General features: G+C 38.2%; 2 protein-coding genes across 3 annotated transcripts in view; both read left to right on the top strand.

The window, feature by feature from the left end:
* The window catches only part of LOC115728148 (VIN3-like protein 1), a 29,159-nt gene extending 14,630 nt beyond the window's left edge, over positions 1 to 14,529 (top strand). For both annotated transcript variants that reach the window (XM_048277314.1, XM_048277316.1), the window contains exons 6-7: positions 13,659 to 14,028; positions 14,144 to 14,529. In XM_048277314.1, coding sequence (XP_048133271.1) covers positions 13,659 to 14,028; positions 14,144 to 14,339 — 566 coding nt within the window. In that variant the 3' untranslated portion in view covers positions 14,340 to 14,529. The remainder of the gene's footprint in view (positions 1 to 13,658; positions 14,029 to 14,143) is intronic.
* On the top strand, positions 6,574 to 9,249 carry LOC115732881 (strigolactone esterase D14-like). The gene is made up of 2 exons (XM_048277317.1): positions 6,574 to 7,045; positions 8,453 to 9,249. The coding sequence occupies exons 1-2, from the start codon at positions 6,660 to 6,662 to the stop codon at positions 8,889 to 8,891; spliced, it is 825 nt and encodes a 274-aa protein (XP_048133274.1). The 5' UTR covers positions 6,574 to 6,659; the 3' UTR covers positions 8,892 to 9,249.
* Positions 14,530 to 23,360: the final 8,831 nt, after the last annotated feature.

Genomic DNA, 23,360 nt, shown 5'->3' on the forward strand with positions numbered 1-23,360 from the left:
TTTCTTATTTTAAATTACAAATATTAATCAAACTAGGCAGTGTTGGGCATCCTTGCTTTCCACGAGTGGACAAAGTCGCAAAGTTCCAAATTACAGCTTTTTCTCCGGTCGTTGATGTCACGTGACATTGTTGTTGCTGGTGAAGATTCGTATGTTCCTTGGATGATGAGATTTTCTTTTGACTAAGCTTGTCACAACAATTACTTTAATTAGTAAAGTTGATAATTTTGATGCTTGGGAATTTTATAGCGTTATATTGATGGGGACATTGAGTACTCACAAGGGTATGGGAATATATTTGGAATTTCTGAAAAGATGTGACGTTAATTATTACTAGATTGAATCATCAATTTTTCTCTCTTTTCATGTGTTACGAAGAGTAAGAATTCAAACTTGGTAGATAACTATGGTTCTTGATGAACATATTTAGGCTTGTTTTGGAGTTCAACCCATGACTAGTTTTCACGTAAATTATTTTTGAATTGCGAAACACAGCATCCTTGCTCTGGAATTGAATTTCGCAACTTTAGTTGATAGGATCGTTGTAATTGGGAGCACATAAAAACCTATTGGATGATTTAATACTGTTTGTACCTCCGCTTTCAACCTTTGTTGAGAGTGCGGGTTAAGTGTACCATTTTATCACTGCATGGCGCCTCTCTCTCTCTCTCTCTACCCTAAATGAATGGCTTAGCTTAACAAAGCCTCATCGGAGATATTGAAGGCGACAAAGGCAAAGAAAAGAAATGGTTGGGGCCAAATTATGATTTCAAAAACATTCTAATCACCATTCACGGTAGATGCATCGAATGGGGCTTACCCAAATACCAAGAAGTGTTGCCCTTATATTTGGACGTCGATCTTTTGGCTGGAAATCGATGTAATCCCTTCCTTTCAATAAGAATTCGTGTTTTTCTCCATTCCAAATTGAAGTCCGCAAAGCCTTTAATCGATGGAGTATACATTTTAATTGATACTTCAACTCGATATCGGGCCAGTCAAAAGTGAGATACAAAACTCATGACTCATGAAGCCGAGTAGGATGTGATCTATAGTATGCGAATAAAGACAATTTGCTGATTACACTACATCACCAACCATTAGGTGGCATGGCGTGACCATCCCATAAAATACTTTCCCCCTGTTCGTGGACCCTTTTAGTTGCACCGATAAGGTCATAGCTTAGGGCACTTGAATTTTTGTTTGTGTAGCGAAATTTTGGTTGGTGATTTACACACATAAGAATATTAATGGTATATACCTGTCATGAAAAAAAAATTAATAAAAGCATGTGTGCTTGATTTGCAAGCACTGGCGATTATAAATATACACCCAATATCATGATAGTTGCCATCCATAGATCTAAAATTATTCAAGTCACGTCACTCGGTTAGTTGGACATTTGATAGGGCTAAATACGAGTACGACATTAATTCGTAATTGCTAAACAACATAATAAATCTAAATCGAGCTATCCCGTATTTGGCTCTTTTGTGGTGGGTTTCAATTTTGGCTCGTTTTTTCTTTCCATTCCGTCGCCGAATTTCTGATTTTCTTTAATCTGTTGGACGGGAAAATTTGCTGATAAGGCAGAAGATTTGCTTTTGAGAAAGAGGACAGTGGCAATAATATCTTTTCGTAAAATCAAAAATTTCAATATTCAAATGGATAAGTTCGAAATATTCCGTAATACATGTTCCTACGAAAGACGGTGGCGGTGGCCTGAATATCTCCTTTTTAGGAGACAAGGTCCGTGCTGATTTCGATAGCGTCCCTTTCCAAGCATGAATATTCCTAATTTTCGCATTATTTGATTATTTGCAAGATTAAAGCTAACTTGGTGCATTTTTTTTTTTAATTTAGTTCGTAGTAGGTACGTATGTACATCATTATCTACTTATGCAATTGATGCATGCTCTTTGCTCTGGCAGTTGCGTATGGCTGACGTGATTTTCTACCTTCTTTTTATAATTACGACTTTATGGTGGGGGACGAACGTGGTGGGCCCCAGCCCAACTACCTCTCGGGCCTACCCAATTTGATCTATTAAATGTAGAGCGGAAAAAGGTAGATCTTGGACGTATCTTGGCGGGGGCCTTAATGTCATGGCGCTTTGCAAAAGGACAAAGTGGTCCTTTTCATGTCCACATGATCCCCATGACTTTTTCTTTTTAAAAATTTAATTTCTAGATTAGTGCTAGCTAGGTGTCTTATATTAATCTACTAAAATCGGAAAATTAATCAATGCTAGGAGATCAGGTAATTACTACTCAGGCTTAATGGAACGTTTTGCTAATTGGGTTTTGATGGATATCTTTGCTTTATGCTGTTTCTGACGGCGAAATGCGATTCTCATGCACGGCGTCGGATTATCTTATGCGGGTTCATTTTAGATCTCTAAGTAATATTCCATTCGTTGTGCATGAGTAAGTGATTAACCATACGAATAGCTAGGCGCCGTTCGGGCTGTTTCATAAATTGACAAGTGAGTGGTCTCAAATTTTGTAGGTATCAGATGCCCTGACAATATGATGAATAGAAGTGGTTACTGTACAAATGTCAAATGACGATGATATGTTGGCAAGATTTCTGTCTTTTTGTTTTTGTTTTTCTCTCTTTCTCTCAAGTTCTAGTTGCCGACAATGGCATCTGGGTCTGCCCAACACAGCCTACCTTCGGCAAGACAAGAAAAGTTATTGACAAAAACTTAGCAATTATTGTTGAGCCAGATATCGATCTTGCCTTCTTTGTGTTTTTTTTTTTAATTAAATAAAAATAATAATCGCACAAGACAAGGCATTGAGGCGATTCCAAATCCAACAATCTTTTAAGCATAATGTCCGACCCGAACCCAATAGCGTACGTAACGGACACAACTAAGGTATCATGCATGTCTGGTTCGATGAATGATTGTCGGTGGTCTTAGATTAATCCGAGACTAAAATTTTAGTTTTGTAGCCACAAGTAGACCTGTCAAAAAGGGTAGATCAAGAAAACAGCAGTAGTAGTCGCAACAGGAGCTGAATATCATGCATGTGTTGTTTGGCAAATAATTGTCAGTGGTCTTAGATTAATCCCGGACTAAAATTTTACTTTTGTAGCCATAGGTAAACCTGTCAAAATGGGTTATGATGCCATTTTTTAATTCATGTTTGATGAGTTTAGTTGCTGCATGGATTGATTATATTTATTGAAGTTGTTGTTGTTATCCCACATTGATTGTGAATGGGTCTTATATGCTCTTTATATTTATGTGGTTTCTCTCCACTTATTAGTTTAAACTTTTGAGTTAGATTTTCTAACATGATATTAGAGCAAGTGTTATTCCTTTCCTAGTATGTGGGCTCCACCTCCCATTAGTCAATTTCCATGTGCCGTTGCCTTACATGAAAATAAGTAAGGACAATTTTCAAGCCGACCTCACTCGTCCGTTTGACATATCTCCCTACAAATGATATTATTAGCATCTCTAATCACCTTCCTTAAGAGATCGAGATACTAATATAACGGCGAGAGAGAAAAATAACAAATATTGAAGGACAAGACTAAACTTGTTGCATATGTATGGAAGTATGTTCTGCTTCTTGCCTAATAAACGGCACGCTAAATTCCATGAAGTTGGCTTAGTGACTTAAGTAATGAATATCGTTGTTTGTGCAATGCGTAAGGCATAAGTACAATTGCATCCGGAAAACGCAACCGGTTCGTGTTCGGACTACCCACCAGGTCTTTGCTTTGTCATCGCATCTCATCTAATGCAAGAGCTTGTTAGGGAAATCTCATGAGTAATGGGTTTTACTAATTTATGGCTTGTTTGCTTATTATTCAACATGTAAATAAACGGGGTTCTCAACGCAAGAGCATGGCAATCCTCGACGGAATAACTTACTCGTTAAAAATTTTGCTGCATGTGCAATTATGACACTTGATCAAGTAGTCAAATAACAAAGACTTAACATTTGAGTTTTATCTTGATGGGGACATATTTAACAAGCACTCATATAGCACGGGTTAATGCTGGCTCATTCGACATGACATTAGTATGATTTTGTCCTTATGTGCACATTGAATAATGGAAATAAAACAATAATGGGTCCGTCTGATGATAATCCAAGGGTGCTTATGATGTCATAAGCATTACTTAATTCACTTTTGTTTGCAATTGAGTTCTAGATGATTCAACTCGATTATCTTTATGTGGATGATATTCAGCATACTAATTTGTGGACCTCAATGTGCGCGCTAGAGTCAACCTCACTAAATGTTCCCAACCGGAGGCAACAAATTGTGGTTGTCTTCCTTTTAGCATCGTTTAGCGCACCCTAATCACTCGCACGCAAGCTTGGCTGCGAGATTGTCTCCTTTTTTACGTCTTTTATTTTATCCACGCAATGATTATCCTCTTTTATTTTATTTTTTGTGAAAAATGATTATCCCTTGGCTTTAAGCAATTGAAAAGGGCCCATTTCCAATCGGTATCTTCACGTAATTATCACCATTAAAAAGGTGCTTCTGATTACACATGACCTTAAACGAAAAGTGGGCCTGCAAAATTTCATCCGATTTAGAATATCGTCCAATGGTACTTGGAAAAAAGAAGAGAATGTAGATTTTTTTTTATTTTGGCTCCGTTTGTTTCGCAAAAAATAAACGATTTCGAAAATATTTTCTTAAAAATGATCGTTTATATTGCCTAAAAAAATAAAACGAACGAAAAATGTTTTCATTGACCACGAAAATGTTTAGACATAATTTGTTGCGGACGATAAAAATATTATCTATTGACTATTAATTTATAGCGATACAAGCGATCAATTTAAAAAAAAACATTCTAAATTATTTATTTTTCGTGAAACAGACGGAGCCTTAAGTTATTAAAAAATTTAAAGTGTCTGCAAATAGTATTATATACTTTCAAAAAAATAAAATAGAAGAAAAAATCGAAAGTTAGGAGTCTAGACCATTTTGATCGGGGGAAGCTACCGGTGGAGTGGAGTTGTTCTGTTGGGCGAGCATTTTATTAATTTGTTTAAATTACAATCTTATATCCTCCGAAAGATATCTCATGAAGAATACTTCTTTTAATGAGTTGATGAAAGACTGGAAGCAAAGTGAGCACTGGGGCCCTAGTCGTTCAAATTATTGATTTTGAAAGCGTTGTAAGAGAGACCAACTTTATTGGCTTGTCTTTAATGCAAAAAGTAGATACATTGGACCGAATACCATTAGAAAGCGCTCGATTGTGCTTTCTTTAACCGTCAAAAAGGACATGTAGAAACAGTCGAACAGATATCCCTTGGAAGTCTCCACTCAAATGGATGTAGCTTTCATTCCTTTCCCTTTCTCAAGAACTTCACAAATTCATTACATATTCATAATGTAGACATATAAAAATAGGATAGTCACAATTGTGAGGAGAGTAATGACAAAAGTATAAATCTCATTACATTCGTTTATCAAGTAAGAATACGAACTTTAAATAAATAGTTAAAGAAGCGAGCTATTCGATTTCAAGCTTGTCGAAGTTACTTCATGATTCAGTCTTCATATTTTTTAAGGGCTGTTTTCTCCTCGTCATGTACTTGATTGGTGTAAGTTGCGGGTTGTGAACTTCACTCATATGATTGGATTGCAACCTATGGAGGGGAAAAAAAAGTTCGTCCTTTTGAATTGGGCGTCTAGCATTCTCTGTTGTTGCTGTTTCCACCTTGAGTGTACTCTCAAGTATTCTCTGTTGGTGAAGCAACAAATGATGTTTTTTTCTCAAAAAAAAAAAAAAAGTAGCTCTATAAGGAAAGAAGTTGGAGAAAAAAAAATGACCCTGTATTTTTATACCATTATATAGAAATTGACGGCCAACTCGATTACCGGTTGAACAAATTTTTCATTTTTTTTTCTCTCTTTAAACGAGATTTGCACACTTTTCGAGACAACTGAACCTTCCAAAAATCGCTAATGGCTCGCCGAGATATTGCCCGCTTTGGCTCGTCCCATGCCGAGCATCGCGGTTTTGTCCTTTGGTGTAAACGTGGATACATTCCCAGGATGTCACCCATCTTCGAAGTACTCTCCTACCTAAGCACGCTTAACAATGCCATTACTCAAAAAACGTTTCTGTGAATTAATTTCAGTTTTCACAAATATATTCAAGAATCGCTCTATCCATATTCAGTGCACAATTCGGTTCATTTTTTACCCATTTGCCATCTATAAACCTACCAAAAGCCGCTCCTTATCCAGGCACTCTAATCACAGCAACCACTCTTTGCTCTCGTTGGACTGGGATGTTATAGGCCTATCAACTTTCGCCCGATTTGTTAGGTACCACTCTAACGCCATATTGTGACATTCTTAATTTTTTTTTAATCGGATGTGACATCCTGAATTAACTCATTGAGGTATTGTCCATTTTAGCCTTTCCCATATCGAACCACATGGTTTCATTGGGTAAGGCTCTTCTCATGGAGCGACGGACTCGAATCTAAATTTTATGATTTGAACATTAACTAGTCATACTCAATTATTGCAAATTTTTTTCTCCTTTTTTCCCCTATAAATAGTGCCCTAACCACGCCATTTCCCCTGCACAGCATAACTCGTCCCCACCTCTCTCTAGTTTCTTGTCCTTGTTCTTCTTGTTCATCTTCCTCCTGCGAAAAATGGTGATGCTAGAGAAGGGCCTCTCGACCTCCCTGAACGCGAAGCTCACCGGCTCAGGCGCCGAGATGGTGGTTCTCGCTCACGGCTTCGGAGGAGACCAGACCGTGTGGAACAAGATCCTCCCTCCCTTGTCCCGGTATTTCAGGGTCCTCGTCTTCGACTGGGGTTTCTCGGGAGCTGTCAAGGAACAAGAAGGTCTGTTCGACCCTGCGAAGCACTCCTCCTACGATGCTTTCGCCGATGATCTGATCGCCCTCCTGGACGAGGTTGGCCTCGAGTCCACAGTCTTCGTCGGCCACTCCATGTCCGGCATGATCGGTTGCATTGCCTCTGTGAAGAGGCCCGACCTCTTCAAGCGGCTCATACTCGTTGGTGCTTCCCCTAGGTAAGTTAGGAGCTAGCAATTGTTCTTGCTCGGTGTGTTTTATTAATGTTAAATAATCAAAACGGCATCTCTAATATGTGCTAAAAGAAATTTGAAGTAAGAAAGACTTTCCCCGCCCATTACAAATATTGTTTTGGTTCTCTATTGATTAATGAATCCATGTTGAATGCTAGGAGAAGCTGACTAAACTCTGAAATGACTCGCCACTTTGGTCCCCTTTACTTGTTAATTCTCAGGAGTGAAGTTTGATTTCCTAAATTTGTTTATAATAAGCATGTGGAGGAGGAAGCGTAATGGTTTCAAAGTACTCTCTTCACCATGACAAAGTTCTAGCAATGGCTTACCCGCTAAAAAGCAGGAATTAAGCGAAAGATAATCTTGGTTAGGACTATAGGATGGATATTGATAGACAAATCAATGGTATTTCTCCATCCTCAAGTGTTCTGTGCTTATTGCTAGATCGAAAAATTTTTGTCGCCCTCCTGACTAATAAGGGAGTGTTAAATACAGTGCGTATGCAGTTCGATCAGGCTCGTTTTGATACCGATTCCATCACTTGGATTTGTTTCAAATAACATCCGACCTTTGCTCTTAGATAACATATGGCGGAGTAACATCACCTCACCGCCGCTAGAAGGAACAAAAACAAGAGCTTGTTAATTAAGCACTTGTTTTCTGACACAAAAAAAAAAAAAAGTGAAGTACTTGTTGATTCATTACATGCTTCTTTAAGAACATCTGTGGTTCGCTGAATTTGCGATAGTAGGCTTTGATGTATATGAAAATCAGTTTCTCTCGCGGTTATGGTGTCTAATTCTACTCCTATTCTTTTGAATCTCTTGGGAAAATATTTCATCGTGTTTCTTAGATATTTTGCGAGACTTGGATAAAGGGATCTTTGAAGTTTTGTTCTGATCTGACACTTGAACGACATGTAGCCAAAATATTATTGTTGATTGAGAGACTAGTGAATTGTCATGATATTTAATTTCATGGTAAATAATTCATATCATTTTGGCTCGGTTCCGTTTGGGTCGTGAGATATGATCGAATTTTTATTTTTACTTTTTGATTTCTCGAACACACCCTAAACATTTAATATTGATCTTTGAATGGCGTGAACCAACTTTTAACTAGACGGAAGTGGATAGCCATCTGCCATAAAGGCTTTTCGTACTTGATTCAAAAAGCTGTTGTTCGGTGTGCTTAAATGTTGAGGATCCATCACGAGCGAGATGAGCAGGACACAAAAGAATCCTTCGATGATCCTCGATTTTCCGTCTTGTTTATCTGTTTTATTTACTTTAATAATGTTTTTTTTTGCCCTCTTCAATTTGTAATTATCCTAAACAAATTGGATTATGAAGAGCATTTTCTTGCGGTTTCTTATTGTGGTTACCTCCGTAGGTATTTAAACACGAACGGCTACGAGGGTGGGTTTGAGGCTGCGCAGATCGATCGGATCCTATCCAGCGTAGAGTCCGACTACCACGGTTGGGCACCCAACTTTGCTTCTCTGGTGGTGGGTCCGTGTGATCCCCCCTCAGTCGAGGCATTCGCGAAGTGCCTAGGAGGGATGAGGCCCGAAGTCGCGCTTCCCTTAGCTAGAACGGTCTTCCTGTGTGACCACAGGGAGGTCCTCGGGAGAGTGACGACTCCGTGCACCATAATCCAAACCACGAATGACGCCGTCGTGCCGAGCTCGGTTGCCCAATACATGCACGACAAGATCCAGGGGGAATCGACCGTCGAGATGATCGTGGCGGACAGTCATGTCCCTCAGCTCACCGCGCATCAGCAGTTCATCGATGTGTTGGGTGGAGTCCTAGGGTTCGAGTACGATTAGAAGGTGATTAAGATCTTAGATGTTTAATCATATGATTATGCCCTAGGCTGGACTAGAACAACCGTCTTGTGTTTAGACCTTTTTTTTTTTTTTTTGCTTCGCATGTGGTTTGTCTCATTAGATTAGGCATTATGGTTGTATTTTGATTTCGGGTTAGGGTTGCATTAAAATCGTCTGGGCTTGAGATGTTTGACTGGATTTTTCATTTGATTCGAGCAGAGAATTTTCGAAAAAGGGTGGTTGCAAAAAGGTCGCGAAACACTTTCCACCGCAGACGGACGGAGCTGCTGCGGGACCCGATTCACCTTAAAAGTCTTCGTCGTCTTGTCCGAATGAAAAGTATTTAGACAGGACTAACAAAAGCGACAACGTCTGCTTTACACGCCGGTCAAACTCGGGAAAATCTCGGAAAATTTTCACCAATCAACTCCTCGTGTTCCACGCTAATTCTGTTTTGCACCCTTTGTTTCGAAGAATCTTTCGCATTTTGTACTCTCTCAAACTAAAACCTCACCCCGACCACCAAAAAAATAAAATAAAATAAAACTAAAACTTCACCAAAAAAAGTTAAGGCCTTTTGTTTTACAAAGAATGAATGTTTTGAAAAAAAAATTACTTAAAAACATTGCTTGGGTCGTTTACGAAAACAAATCTACCGTCAAAGAAAATATTGAGATATAAATTATTATTGATAATAAAAATATTTCTTATTGATTAATTATTTTTACCATTACAAGCAACCATTGTAAAGAAATAATTTTTAAATTATTTATTTTTTACAAAATAAGCAAAGTCTAAATTGCTTCGATTCTTGTGTATATGGTGACGTGGAGAGAGAATGTGTTGTCACGACCAAATTTTTTAACATACTTAATAATGGCAAGAAAAAAAAGCAAATGTTATGCATAAAATATTTTAGGGTAGAGTATCAATAATAACAAAAGTCAGTATGCTTCCATAATGCTACCATGATGTTCGTGGGAATTTGTCATCTCTCTCTAGGAAGCACGGACACTATTTTAAAAAATTTCAATACGCCATTCCAATAGGCAAGGGGTTAATATTAAAAAATTAAAATATTTTAATAGGGATGATCAATTCCAGGTTTAATCCGGTTCCCCTCAAGAATCGGGAACCGACCAGTGGTCCCGATTCTCATTTTTCGGAACCGATGATTGGACCGGTCGGTTTCAATGAATCAATAACACAACAAATTTCTGCACGTGCCCAGAATAGAGAGCAGCAACAACAACAACAACAACAACAACAACAACAACAACAATAATAATAATAATAATAATAATAATAATAATAATAATAGCTCTAGATTAAACATTACAGGATTGAAATTGAAACCGCGATGGCAATTGCACATTCCCCCTTGTACCTTGGCCTCATTCTGATAAGCTCTAGTTTCCGGATCCATGGCGAGCGGTCTCAAAGCGAGGTTGAAGAAGCGACGCGGAACTAGCACCGTGTTTTCCCCTTTCATATCGATCGGGTAGAACCGAAATCAAAGAACAACCCTCCCCCAAAATGCGGGAAACGGAGCAATACAGTAATATATAAGACGGGAAAGCTCTAACGCACAAAGATACGAAGGAAACAATATGAAAATGGAGGCAAGCGAAAGGGGTCGATCGTCATCAATTAGAAGACGAAACCCTAATTTTTTAAGTACTGTGTTTTCTTTTGAGTGCTCAAGACATATCCTGTGCCAAGTTGCAAGCCTCTTGTTTTAAAATTTGACCGGTCCGGTCCTATGTCCCTGGAACCGGAAACCGGACTGCCCGACCACTGGTTCCAATATTAAGAATCGAAAATCGGACTGGACCCATCTAGAACGGGGAACGGGACCACCGGTCTGATCCGGTCTAGGCGATTTTTAGTTTGTGTGATCCTATTTGTTCACCCCTACATTTTAAGGTTAAAATGTAAATTTATCCAAACCTAACATTTTAAAATCCTCCACCCTAATCAGCTTGGCCCTAATTGCCCAAACCCTAATCGCCGTCTCTCATCTCTTGGCCTCTCTCACCCTCTGGCTATCGCATAACGACCCTACTCACCTTGCGTTATCTATCTTGTGGATTATTTTTTATTTTCAATTTATTGTTAAATGTTAAATTTAATGGTGGAATGTTGATTGTTTTTTTTAATCTCTCCAAGTTTTATCGATTATTGGAATAGAATGCAATTGAATTTGCCAATTCGAAGCAATGAATGATATTAACCAATGGTTGATTAATGTTTTTAGTGTAATTTCATTCTAGGAATTTTATTTAGTTTATTTATTTATGAATTCAAATCAAATTAATTTGATCGAAATAACCATAAAAATGACAAGTGACCATGTATGTGTAAAAATATATATTTAAAATATAATGTGTCGGAATTCTCTATTTTTTTTATAAATGACGTGTTAGTGTATCGTGTCGTGTCATGTCGCGTATCACGTGTCGATATTGATGCTACTTAGATCTTTCTCGTTCCCAATAAACCTCCAGACAAGGCAGGAAGATCAATAGAGGTTATCAATGAATCCCCTGACCTAACTAAAATTTAAGCCTAGGCTCATCCATTAAAAAAAAACAATTGTATAGTACATTTTGTGATGGCGCTGGCCTATCATGGGTCCAACTGGGCTCGCCCTATAACTATTAGTCATTGCCCAAAGATTCTTTAGGACCTTGTGGCACAGCCTAGGCGAGCCAAGGTCATGATCAAGTCTAATGATCGATCTAATAATTTACTTAGCTTGAAACAATCCATGACCTTAACTAACAATTAGTCATGTGATAACATGTACACGCACTATGAATCATGACATGTAAATAAATGATGTGTGTATGAGTAACATGATACGAAGTGACTATACATTTAGACTAATTCACACAATCTATCTCTTAAACATCACAAATGCCCATTTTCGCGCCATAGCAAGCAGAACGCTCAAACCGACATATCGGCTGCACTTTTGGTCATATTAAGCTTATGTCAGTCGTGCCATCAATTAACATCATAAATGTTTGTCTGCAATAGTTCCTTGTCCAAGGTCTCTCTCTTTGGCCTCAACAATCACTCTCCACTTCATCGGATTGGGTCAATACGAGTCCACCGATTCTTGTCCAGTTGGTTTTTCAATTATGCACGCCCCACCGAGAAAATCACATTATCAAATAATCACATAAAGTTGCACATGACCAATGCTCATTCTTATGCAATCAACATTGAAGTTTGTGCAAACACACGTCTTATAACTGATCTAGGAAAATATATAAGGTCGTGATTAGGCTAACTATAACCAATCATTAGAAGATGGGATGAACCACTTATTGTATGATCAAACACACAGCCAGAGGACAGTCAATGATGATGTGGATGATTTTTGTAAATTTTTAAAAGTAATTCTGAATTAATTTTTTTCTTTCCTTTTTCTTTTATTTTCCTTCATCTAATTCCAGGCCCACAAGGTCCCCAAGTCTCAACGAGGGTCACCAGCCATACGCGAGTGTGTCATAGCTGGGCAAGGTCGGCGATGTCCTCTTGCAAATTTGGCGACCAAGAAAATTTGAAAAACATAAATAAGAAAAGTCATTAATGTTAACATCGAATGTGCCACGTAAGACTATCAGAACTCAGCCAAAATTGTTAAGATGGATTATATTAAAAATCGTTAAGAGGTTTAAGACTAAATTGACCGTGGTTGACAAGTTATTAGAATGACTCGAATTTTAAGACTAAGTTGACCGTGGTTGACAAGTTATTAGAATGACGTGAATTTAGTAGCTAACACTCAGTTTGGATGGAGAAACTAGTAAAGAAAATAAGAGATAAATTATGAGGTAAAAGAGGAGAGAGCATTTGAAGGGACTGAGTCTAAGGTTCTTGGGAAGTCAGGAATAAAAGGGAAAAAACGCATTAAGAAGAATAAATCTTTTAGTAACAAATAAAATCCCGATCTAATAATTAAATAGTAAATTACGCCTTCATCTAACAAGTTAATTTTTTAAAACGGTTGCTAGTGGCCCGACAAAATCTAACATGATATAAAAGTTGGAGGTTCTTGAGTTCAAATCTTTTCGGATCTCATTGCCTTCCAATTAAATATTTCCATGCCTAGTACCAGGCAAAAAGGACCAATCAAGTGTGAGGGGGAGTGGTCCCAATTAAATTTTTAGACCAATTAGTAATGATCTTACAAAATCTTACACCTTCAAAATTTTCGAATGGGTTTAAATTGTACATAGAATTGATCGGGCCTATCTCTCTTAATCTCTTCTAATTCTTCTCAATACTTTCGCTCCATCTGTTTCCCTCCATTCAACCATTCAACCATGTTTAAATTTTTAAAACCCTTTCTCGTCCTTCCTAATCCCAGCTGAAAAACGTAGTGCAAAACCTATGATTGAAAGAGAGAATTTGCGACTGGGAAACGAGGTCATACCCCTGGCCAAACAGACAATACTTCGTCATATGCATATGATGGAAACTTTGGCTTCACTATGAACAAGAATTATGCAAGGAAGATATAGTGCTCATGCGCCTATGTACGAAAATCTCTAGATGTTATGGGTGCGAAAGGTCCTTACAAGCTACAACCACTATGGTGACAAGGGTTGGCAACGGCAGCGAGAGTGGTGGTGGCCAATCGGTCCACGCTTCATGGCATATCCCTAGGGAAAATTTTCATTTTGGCAAAACTCTTGATGGAGAATGGGTGTTTGAAACTTTCTATTTCAACAAAATGGGTGTTTGAAGCACCAGGTGCAGATTCTCAGGTCGAGCTGTGCAGAAAAAGAGCTTTGAGCATGAAAGAAGAGTTGCACGATTGCGATAGTACTCTGATAAATGGGTCTCCTAGCAATATCTCTAGTGCTTCGGGAAGCGTGGACGATAACTTTGAGGATTGCGTCAAGACCATCAGGGAACTTGAATGCCGGGGTCACATTAATCAAGAATTCAGGCTGAAATTTTTAACGTGGTTCAGCCTAAGATCCACGGAGCAGGAACGGAGAGTGGTTAACACCTTTGTTCAGGCTCTGAGTGATGACCGAAGTAGCTTAGCAGGACAGTTGGTTGACACCTTCTCAGACGCGGTATCTAGCGAAAGGCCGAGGAACGGGTTCTGCAATAGGTTATGGCATTAAAATTTGGTGCGACGTTTGAAGGCAGGCTCGCTCTCGGTCGTGCCCTTTAATCTTTTATTACCGATAATAAATTGTCTTATCCGTCTCACATACTTCGTACAGGCATTTTTTTTCCGCCCCTCTAAACCTCAGTTTGAAGCAAATTCATCCGTATTCTAGGAGAAGCATGCTGCCAACAAGATTGTGGTGGCTGATTCTGCAGATATTTCTGACCATTCTTGCCGGGAAGTGGCTGCTTGCACTGGAGAAGGCATTTTCGTACATTCGGTTCATTTGCATTCGAAGCCCTAAAAGTTAGCTTTAGGGAAATTGTTAGGGGTACAGTTATTGGTTGCCTTTTCATATGGAAAAGGTGACATGAATGGCTCAAGAATTCAGTTGATTAGGCTCTTATCTCCTTCTCCTATTTTTTTCCCCCTTTTTAATTGAGGATGTGATCTCATTCTCCTTCTTCCTTTAATGATTAATGACTGTCTTTAAAAGTTGTTCCAAAATTTTAGCTTGTGGGGTGAATTCATTTGGTGTTCGAGAAGCTGAGGAGATGAGGAATGATGAGCACTAACCAGCTATCTGATGATGCAAACTATGACAAGAGTATAGAACGGCACTCATGATGCAGAGTACTCATTCATCGACTCGTAGGAATTTCAATCTTTATTCGCTTCAAATCTTCAGAAACTTCATGATACGTGTTTCCAACATTGCAAATCGAAGATGGTAGGTGGAAGCTTTTATTTTACAATGACGAGATTTTGTTGAAGGCATGTTGCGGAGCGATCACGGTTGTTCTCCGATCTGCATGCGCTGATTTTCGACATCATCTGCTTGACGAGCCCGCAAATCAATTTTCTTGGACAACCTTGCTATGAAGATGAAAAAGGACATAAAATATCTCACCCAGTTGTCTTTATGACAACCAAGATAAACAATTCCCTGTTGAAGCATATATTGAGAAGGTGGGTGCAGGGTATTTCGTGATCCACTGCCGTAACTTATTCAATTCAATGATTATTCTCAATATTATGTTTTGAAACCTCGGCGCTCTTGAGCACGAGAGAGATTTTGAGTCTCGCGCGTTTACCAATTTACCACAAGATATCTTGAAAGTGAATATTATTCCGTGAACACGATATCTATCTAGCGGGTAACACAGTAAAATGGTCCTTCATAGCAGGACACATGAATCCAAATCGAAAATGACCAATATCTAATATTTCAACGAAAAATTTAGTCAAGTTTCCTTTTAGAAATATAAACTATGATTTACACACAACCTCTTCTTATTCGACACACATGACATCAAAGTCACACCAAGAGACGGGGCGGCACTTAACGGGGATGTCGCCATTTTCGTTGGTTTTTTCTCCTTTTTTTTTTTTTAATAAAAGAAGGAACAACATGAATAGACAAACATATAATTTCAAAGACTCGATTGCATTAAAAAGAAAATCCCGGAAATACGATATCGCATGAGTCGTAAAAGTCCAAAGACATTTTACGATTTTTAGTCTTGTCGAAGTTGCAATTATGACTCCATTTGTTCTGCGAAAAATAAATGAATTTAAACAAATATTTTCTTGAAATTAATGGCTTGAAAAAAATTTTCATTATCGACACCAATTTATATCCAAATATTTTTCGTGAATGACAAAAACTATTTTCGTGCATTCATTTTTACAAGCAATACAAATGATCATTTTTAGGAATATAGTTTTTCAAATCTTTCTCTTTTGGCGAAACAAACAGAGCTTAAATGTCTTTTTTAGTGACTATCACTTATCTATTGCTATCTAAATGACAGCAAAAATCGCCAATCGTGGCACGAGGGGCATTTTGGTAAATAACGAAACCACAAAAATTAGAACCTTGAGCAAAAGATGATAAGAAATGAAAATCAGCCGATGAGTTGATATGAATGGGACTCGTTGGGTTCCGATCAGTAATCTCTTTTTCTATTGAGAAAAACAAATCGAGAAACGGAATGATGCTCCATCATACAAGTAATGTCCTTGTCCATGGAAGTAGCCATACTATAGGACCGAGGATTCGCATCATCGTGCCATGATTCAAATGAGCTAAACAATTAACTTGGCGATGAAAACTCGTGTCGACTTACCAATTATCCGCATCATGTTTTGTCATATTGATTGTTTTCTTCCTCGTGGTTCGGTTCTTTTCTTGTCATGTGTTGCGTTCAAGGTTGTGCAAATCACCAGCCCTACTTGAATGAAGAACGTATGAGAATTTAAGGTTTAGAGCGGTAAAAGGTAGCCTAATCTCTACGTTCACATGCGCTTGAATTGTATGAGCTTAAAAAAAAAATTGGAGCGATAAATGAAAAGAGAAGAATGCATCTACTTCCAGAAAGTGAAATGAATCTTCCAGAATTCTATTGTTGTAAGATATCGCTCCATACGCATATTTATAAAAAATTGCTAGCATGACATACCGACAAGACCGTCGGTTATTTTTAACCACACGATTTCCCAATCAATGAGTGTTTTATGCAAAACACGCGTGATTGTATGTGGATCTATGGCTGAGATTGTATCATTCCTAACAATACTATCACGGAAGTATTTCCCATTGTTTATTCATGTACTTATCGAGAAAGGTAGGAACCGTCGTTTAAATGAGCAGACATGCTGGACCCCAGACCTTTATGGAATTTCTGTACTGCGACCCACCAAGGACGACAATACATTCCCCCCTCTTTTGGCATTTAAATTGCTAAAAAAATTTATTATTCGACGGCGACGACCACATGAAATATAAATCCAGCACAATTCATTCGATATGACCTACATCGTTATGAAGAGAAAAGGAAAGATCACCCGTCCCAGCAAAGTTGCTAGCTCGCCCCCATAAAGAGATGCACAACAAACACGTTTACAAAAACGAAGCAAATCCCTCCATTTGACTCTTAACTAGATTCATCGGATCCGGCCGGGTCTTTGGTGATCGTCCTCCTTTCGCTCGAGACAGAATCGGGACGGATTTGGAATTGCCGATCGTAGTCCAAGTTCGAGCATAAAAAAGCTTGATGTACTTTGAGACTCCGTTCGAAGCTAAAATGACACAAAACGATGGCTCGTCCGATGATACGCACAATAGCTCGATCCATTTTGTACATTTTTGTCATGTTAAAAATTTTCAACTGATGGATCCTCTATTACAAAGTAAGTGTATACATAGTATAACTCCGCTATTATTGTTTTCTACCGATTATGACAGATTACTTACATAATTTTGATAATTTTTATATATGGCTACTTGAATTAGATTTTTTTGGTTCTTGCTTAAGGAAAGGAGAAATTTGGATTACCTTCCAAGACCCAAATGGGCCAAAACGCCATCTTTAGATTACACAATAAAACAAATTCCTCGAAAACTTCACAAATAATTGATAAAAAAAATTTGAAAATCAAGTCTTTTGTCCAAGTTTTGTCGACCTAATTCCCTAAAAAGCCCCAAACTTTAGGTCCAGTCCCAAATCTCTCCCGAACTGTTTTTTTTTTCTTTTTATATCTTGGGAAAAACCTCAAACTCCAGTCCCAAATATGTCTCACATTTTTTTGTCTTAGAAAAAATCATAAATTTTAGGTCCAATCCCAAATCTGCCATAAACTTCTTTTTGGCTCAGAAAAAAATCTCAAACTTTAAGTTCGGGTCCAAATCTACTCCAAATTTTATCTAAAAAAAAAAAATCACCAAATTGCAATATATTATAAAATCTACTCTCGTGATCCAGTCCAACTTGACATCCACGTCAATAAGAAATTCAATCAAGTGCCATGTCGCCCCATTACTTCGCTGATGTTGATTTTTTATCGGCATGGAAGTGCCACGTCAAGTTGGAACTGGATCATGGGGGTAGATTTGAGAATATACTGAAATTTGGTGAATTTTTAAGACAAAAGTTTGGGATTTTTTCAAATTTGGGATTGTACCTCAAGTTTTGGGATTTTTTTAGACAAAAAAAAAAGTTCGGAATAGTCCTTGTGGTTTTTGTTTAATAGAGAATTAGGCCAAGTTTTGTTGGAAAAATGAACGATAAATATTCAAGGCGTAGGTGAGATAATCTTCGCATTACCTATCTCCATTCTTTCAACCCATCTAGAAAACAAGTGAGGCAATCTGCACCTTGACTCAATGTTTATCGCTTGCCGTAAACAGTTTGACAAATACCATCTTGAAAAAGTTTCATTGATGTGTTCGAAGATCATACCATTCCTATAACCTCTCTAATCGAACTTTCTCAGCTAGTACCCTCATGTAGTGTGGTTAAGGTAATGGTTGAATTGTTAGGATTACGCGCACAAACAAAACGAAATAAAGAGTATAGAAGAGAAAAAGAAATCAAGACACGAGATTTTATTCTAGCTCGCCCTTAAAGTAGGGCTATATCTAGCAGAGATTCCACTATACTTAGTACCTCCCACTATTATGTTATAACTATCAATTACAAGAGAAATTGATCATATATAAGCAGCACAATAGCTATTCATGTATCCAAACTCAAACCCTCATACCTTCTTATTGATTGGGAGTATGAACCACACCTCAATACTAATTCGATACAACAAGGAATGAGATATATGAATCGGTAATTCCAGACCTTTTTGAACCGTGTCGATGATGATGATCTAGAGCAATTTGCTCGCGGTTGATTGGATTTGAATAGATGGACATCCAGTTTTTGAATTGGAAATCCCTTAACCTCCATCTTTAGAGCAATTTTCTTGACAAAAGACTTTTCCATTTTGTTTTGTAATTCTGATTTAAGAGATGTGACTTTTGACCTATAAATTTTTTTAATGTGAGTAGTAGTTAGCAACTCCCCCACATAGATAGGGACATCCATAAAATAGTAAGTTGAACCTGCGAGAGTAACTAGTTAGAATTGATTTTTATCGAGTTATCCATGTGAAAATAAGTTCCCACATAGGAAAATAACTACTAAGGTATCACTATTTGTACCCGATCCGATTCAATATGAATTTATGTATCTAATTTGTAATTTCAAAAACATTTATAATTTCTTTTTAAATGAGCAAATTACTTTATGGAATGCAATATGTAATTTCGAGCACAAAATTGGATCCGTTGCCAAGCACGCGAAAAGTATAATAGCCTGCTTTGTGCTGCGATCATGGAACAAATTCCAACCAAAATCAATGGGGATGACAACATTATACAACAGGTGACATAATTGCTAAGGTCGGTGTGACATCAAAGTAACCTCGTCGTGGTTTAGGTCCACAAGTCACGATGGGCACGTTCATTGCTTTGCATGCCTTAATCAGCTTCTCGACCCCTTTCGGGGGCGGATTGGTCCTTCATACCGAACTAGATTTCACCTCTTTGTCCCAACTATGTATCAAGTGTCGTTTGTGTCGTGTCGATCGGAAATACCATGCACTATGCAGGATCCGAGATGATCCGTTTACTCTCAACTCTGGATTAAAAGGGAAAATCTAACCCCGACCAAAATTAATAATTAGGTCCGATGTAGCGCGTAAGAGTCAAATTCCACATCCGTAATGTTAGCATCCTTACCCATGTGCCTATGATTGGAGGCTAAATTTCTTCTTTCCTTATTGTCCAAAGATGGATTTAACATAATGCCGATCCTGGACAGGAAAATATTATTTAAAATTATTTATTTTTCGCAAAACGGAGGTACGATTAATATTCGCCTTCCGTTTTGGATTTTCCACTTCATATTAATGCGTGACCCCTGTGACTTCTACGAAGGACACCAGTGATAGTTTACGCCGCCGTCCCTCTGTATATTCAGTGGGGCCCGCCGGCTGACTTGTCTAAGAACGACTTGATTAATTTTTGTTTTTCTTATTTTAAATTACAAATATTAATCAAACTAGGCAGTGTTGGGCATCCTTGCTTTCCACGAGTGGACAAAGTCGCAAAGTTCCAAATTACAACTTTTTCTCCGGTCGTTGATGTCACGTGACATTGTTGTTGCTGGTGAAGATTCGTATGTTGCTTGGATGATGAGATTTGCGTTTGACTAAGCTTGTCACAACGACTACTTTAATTAGTAAAGTTGATAATTTTGATGATTGGGAATTTTATAGTGTTATATGGATGGGGACATTGAGTACGTCACAAGGGCATGGGAATATATACGGAATTCCTGAAAAGATGCGAAGTTAATTATTACTGGATCGAATCATCAATATTTCTCTCTTTTCATGTGTTACGAAGAGCAAGAATTCAAGTTTGGTAGATGACTATGGTTCTTGATGAACAGATTTAGGCGTGTTTCAGTGTTCAGCCCATGACTAGTTTTCACGTAAATTATTTTCGAATTGTGAAACACGGCATCCCTGCTCCGGAATTGAATTTCGCAACTTTAGTTGATAGGATCGTTGTAATTGGGAGCACATAAAAACCTGTCGAATGATTTAATACTATTTGTACCTCCACTTTTGACCTTTGTTAAGAGTGCGGGTTAAGTGTACCATTTTATCACCGCATGGTGCCTCTCTCTCTCTCTTTACCCTAAATGAATGGCTTAGCTTAACAAAGCCTCATCGGAGATATTGAAGGCAACAAAGGCAAAGAAAAGAAATGGTTGGGGCCAAATTATGATTTCAAAAACATTCTAATCACCATTCACTGTAGATGCATCGAATGGGGCTTACCCAAATTCCAAGAAGCGTTGCCCTCTTATTTGGTCATCGATCTTTTGGCCAGAAATCGATGTAATCCCTTCCTTTCCATAAGAAATCATGTTTTTCTCCATTCCAAATTGAAGGAAATTTGCTCCGCAAAGCCTTTAATCGATGGAGTATACGTTTTAATTGATACTTCAACTCGGTGCCAGGTCAGTAAAAAGTGATATACAAAACTCATGACTCATGAAGCCAAGTAGGATGTGATCTATAGTATGCGGACAAAGATGATTTGCCGGTTACACTACATCACCAACCATTAGGTGGCGTGGCATGACCGTTCCATAAAATACTATCCCCTTGTTCGTAGACCCTTTTAGTTGCACCAATAAGGTCATAGCTTAGGGCACCTTGAATTTTTGTTTGTGTAGCGAACTTTTGCTTGGTGACGTACACACATAAGAATATTAACAGTATATACCCCGTCATAAAAAAAAAAAAATAAAAGCACATGTGCTTGATTTGTAAGCACCGACGATTATAAATATACACCCAATATCAAGATAGTTGCCAACCATAGATCTAAAATTATTCAAGTTGCGTCACTCAGTTAGTCGGACGTTTGATAGGGATAAATACGAGTACCACATTAATTCGTAAGTGCCAAACAACATAATAAATCTAAATCGAGCTCTCCCATATTTGGCTCTTTTGTGGTAGGTTTCAATTTTGGCTCGTTTTATCTTTCCATTCCGTCGCCAAATTTCTGATTTTCTTTAATCCGATGGATGGGAAATTTTGCTTTTGAGAAAGAGGACAGCGGCAATAATATCATTTCGTAAAATTGAAAATTTCGATATTCGGATGGATAAGTTCGAAACATTCTGTAATACATGTTCCCATGAAAGACGGCGTTGGTGGCCCGAATATCCCCTTTTTAGGAGACAAGGTCCGTGCTGATTTCGATAGCGTCCCTTGCCTAGCATGAATATTCCTAATTTCCGCATTATTTGATTATTTGCAAGATTAAAGCTAACTTGGTGTATTTTTTTTTTTCAATTTAGTTGGTAGTAGGTAGAGGGGGCCATTTGAGCTCGTGGGCCCGGAACCGGCCCGTTGACCGTGCCCACGGTTCCGAAATCGTGGGAACCGGCCCGGAACCGGCGGTTCTGGGCCGGTTCGGAACCGCAAAAATAAAAATATAAAAAAAAAAAGAGAGGGCCCAGGGGCGGAGAGCCGTTGGGCTCTTCGCCCCTGAGCCCGCACTACCCCCCCTCCCCCTCCCCCCTTCTTTGGGCCGTTGCTTTATAATTAAAAAAAAGAATTAAAAATAATTCTTGCCTATAAATACATATGCTTCCCCTTTCATTTTTGTCACAAATTCTCCGAACAATCTCTCGAATTCTCTCTGAAATCCTCTCAAATCGCACAAATTCTCCCAATTCTCTCAATCCCGACTCAATTCTCTCAATCGGATTTCCGATCAATTCTCTCAAAAATGGCAAGTGGAAGCAGAAATGCCGACAATGGCAAGATGACTATGGGAGATTCCGAGTATCCCATTCCTGAATATGATCCTCGTGAGTATGCAAGTTGGGAAGACGACGACGATAATATCAACTATGTCCCGATTCCGAACGTCGAGCACATCCCAACACAAGAAAGTCTTCATCCTCCCACCGGTGTCAAAGAAACGTCAACAGCAAATGAGCCGGAACGGAAGGGCCGAGATAATACATCGGACTTGTGGCTACACTTCGACAAGGTATGTGATGAAGTCGAAGGTAAGTATAATGTAAAATGTAAATATTGTTCGCAAACATATAAATTTACGAAAGGAGACGGCTACGGAACATTCCGTCGGCATTTGACGAAAAAACATCCAACGCAAGCGGGGATCGACAATACGCAACAACAAATTTCCGGATACGCCACTTCTAATCATCATCCTTTATTTCGTTTCACTGAAGCACTTTATAAACAAACATTAGGTGAATATGTTGCCCTTGATCATGCTCCGTTTAATACTGGTGAAAATTTTAATATGAAATATTTGATAAATACTGCGTTGGTTCCGCAAGCGCCAACTATTCCAAAAAATACTCTTAAACGCGAAGTTTTTCATCTTTATAAAAAAGGAAAAAAATCTTTAGCAAAATTTTTTGCGGAATTCAATGGACGTGTGCATATAGGTAGCGATATTTGGAGTGATCCTTGGCAAATTCATTCTTATATGGGTGTCACGTGTCATTGGATAGATGACAATTGGATGATTCAAAAAAGACTTATTGCATTCCGAGTTTTTGATGAAAGCCATTCGGCTCATAATATTTATAGAATAATTAGGCAAGTTTTAGAAGAATATAATTTAATAAATAAAGTATTTTCAATTGGTTTTGATAATGCCGCCGCAAATACCGCTTCTATTCCCGAATTAGAAAATATTTGCAAACCCACTTTTGGCGGACAATTTTTTCACATTAGATGTGCTTGTCATGTTTTAAATTTATGTGTACAAGATGGTTTACAAACTCTTGACACTTCTACCGCCCCAATAAAAAGTGCAATTAAATTTTTATGGAGTCGTCCCCAATGTATGAAATCATGGGGAAAATTTTGTAAACAAAATGGGAGAAGGGCAACAAGATTTCCAAAAGATATTCCGACTCGTTGGAATTCTA

This window comes from Rhodamnia argentea, chromosome 4 (assembly GCF_020921035.1).
Source record: "Rhodamnia argentea isolate NSW1041297 chromosome 4, ASM2092103v1, whole genome shotgun sequence".
Classification (NCBI taxonomy): Eukaryota; Viridiplantae; Streptophyta; class Magnoliopsida; order Myrtales; family Myrtaceae; genus Rhodamnia; species Rhodamnia argentea.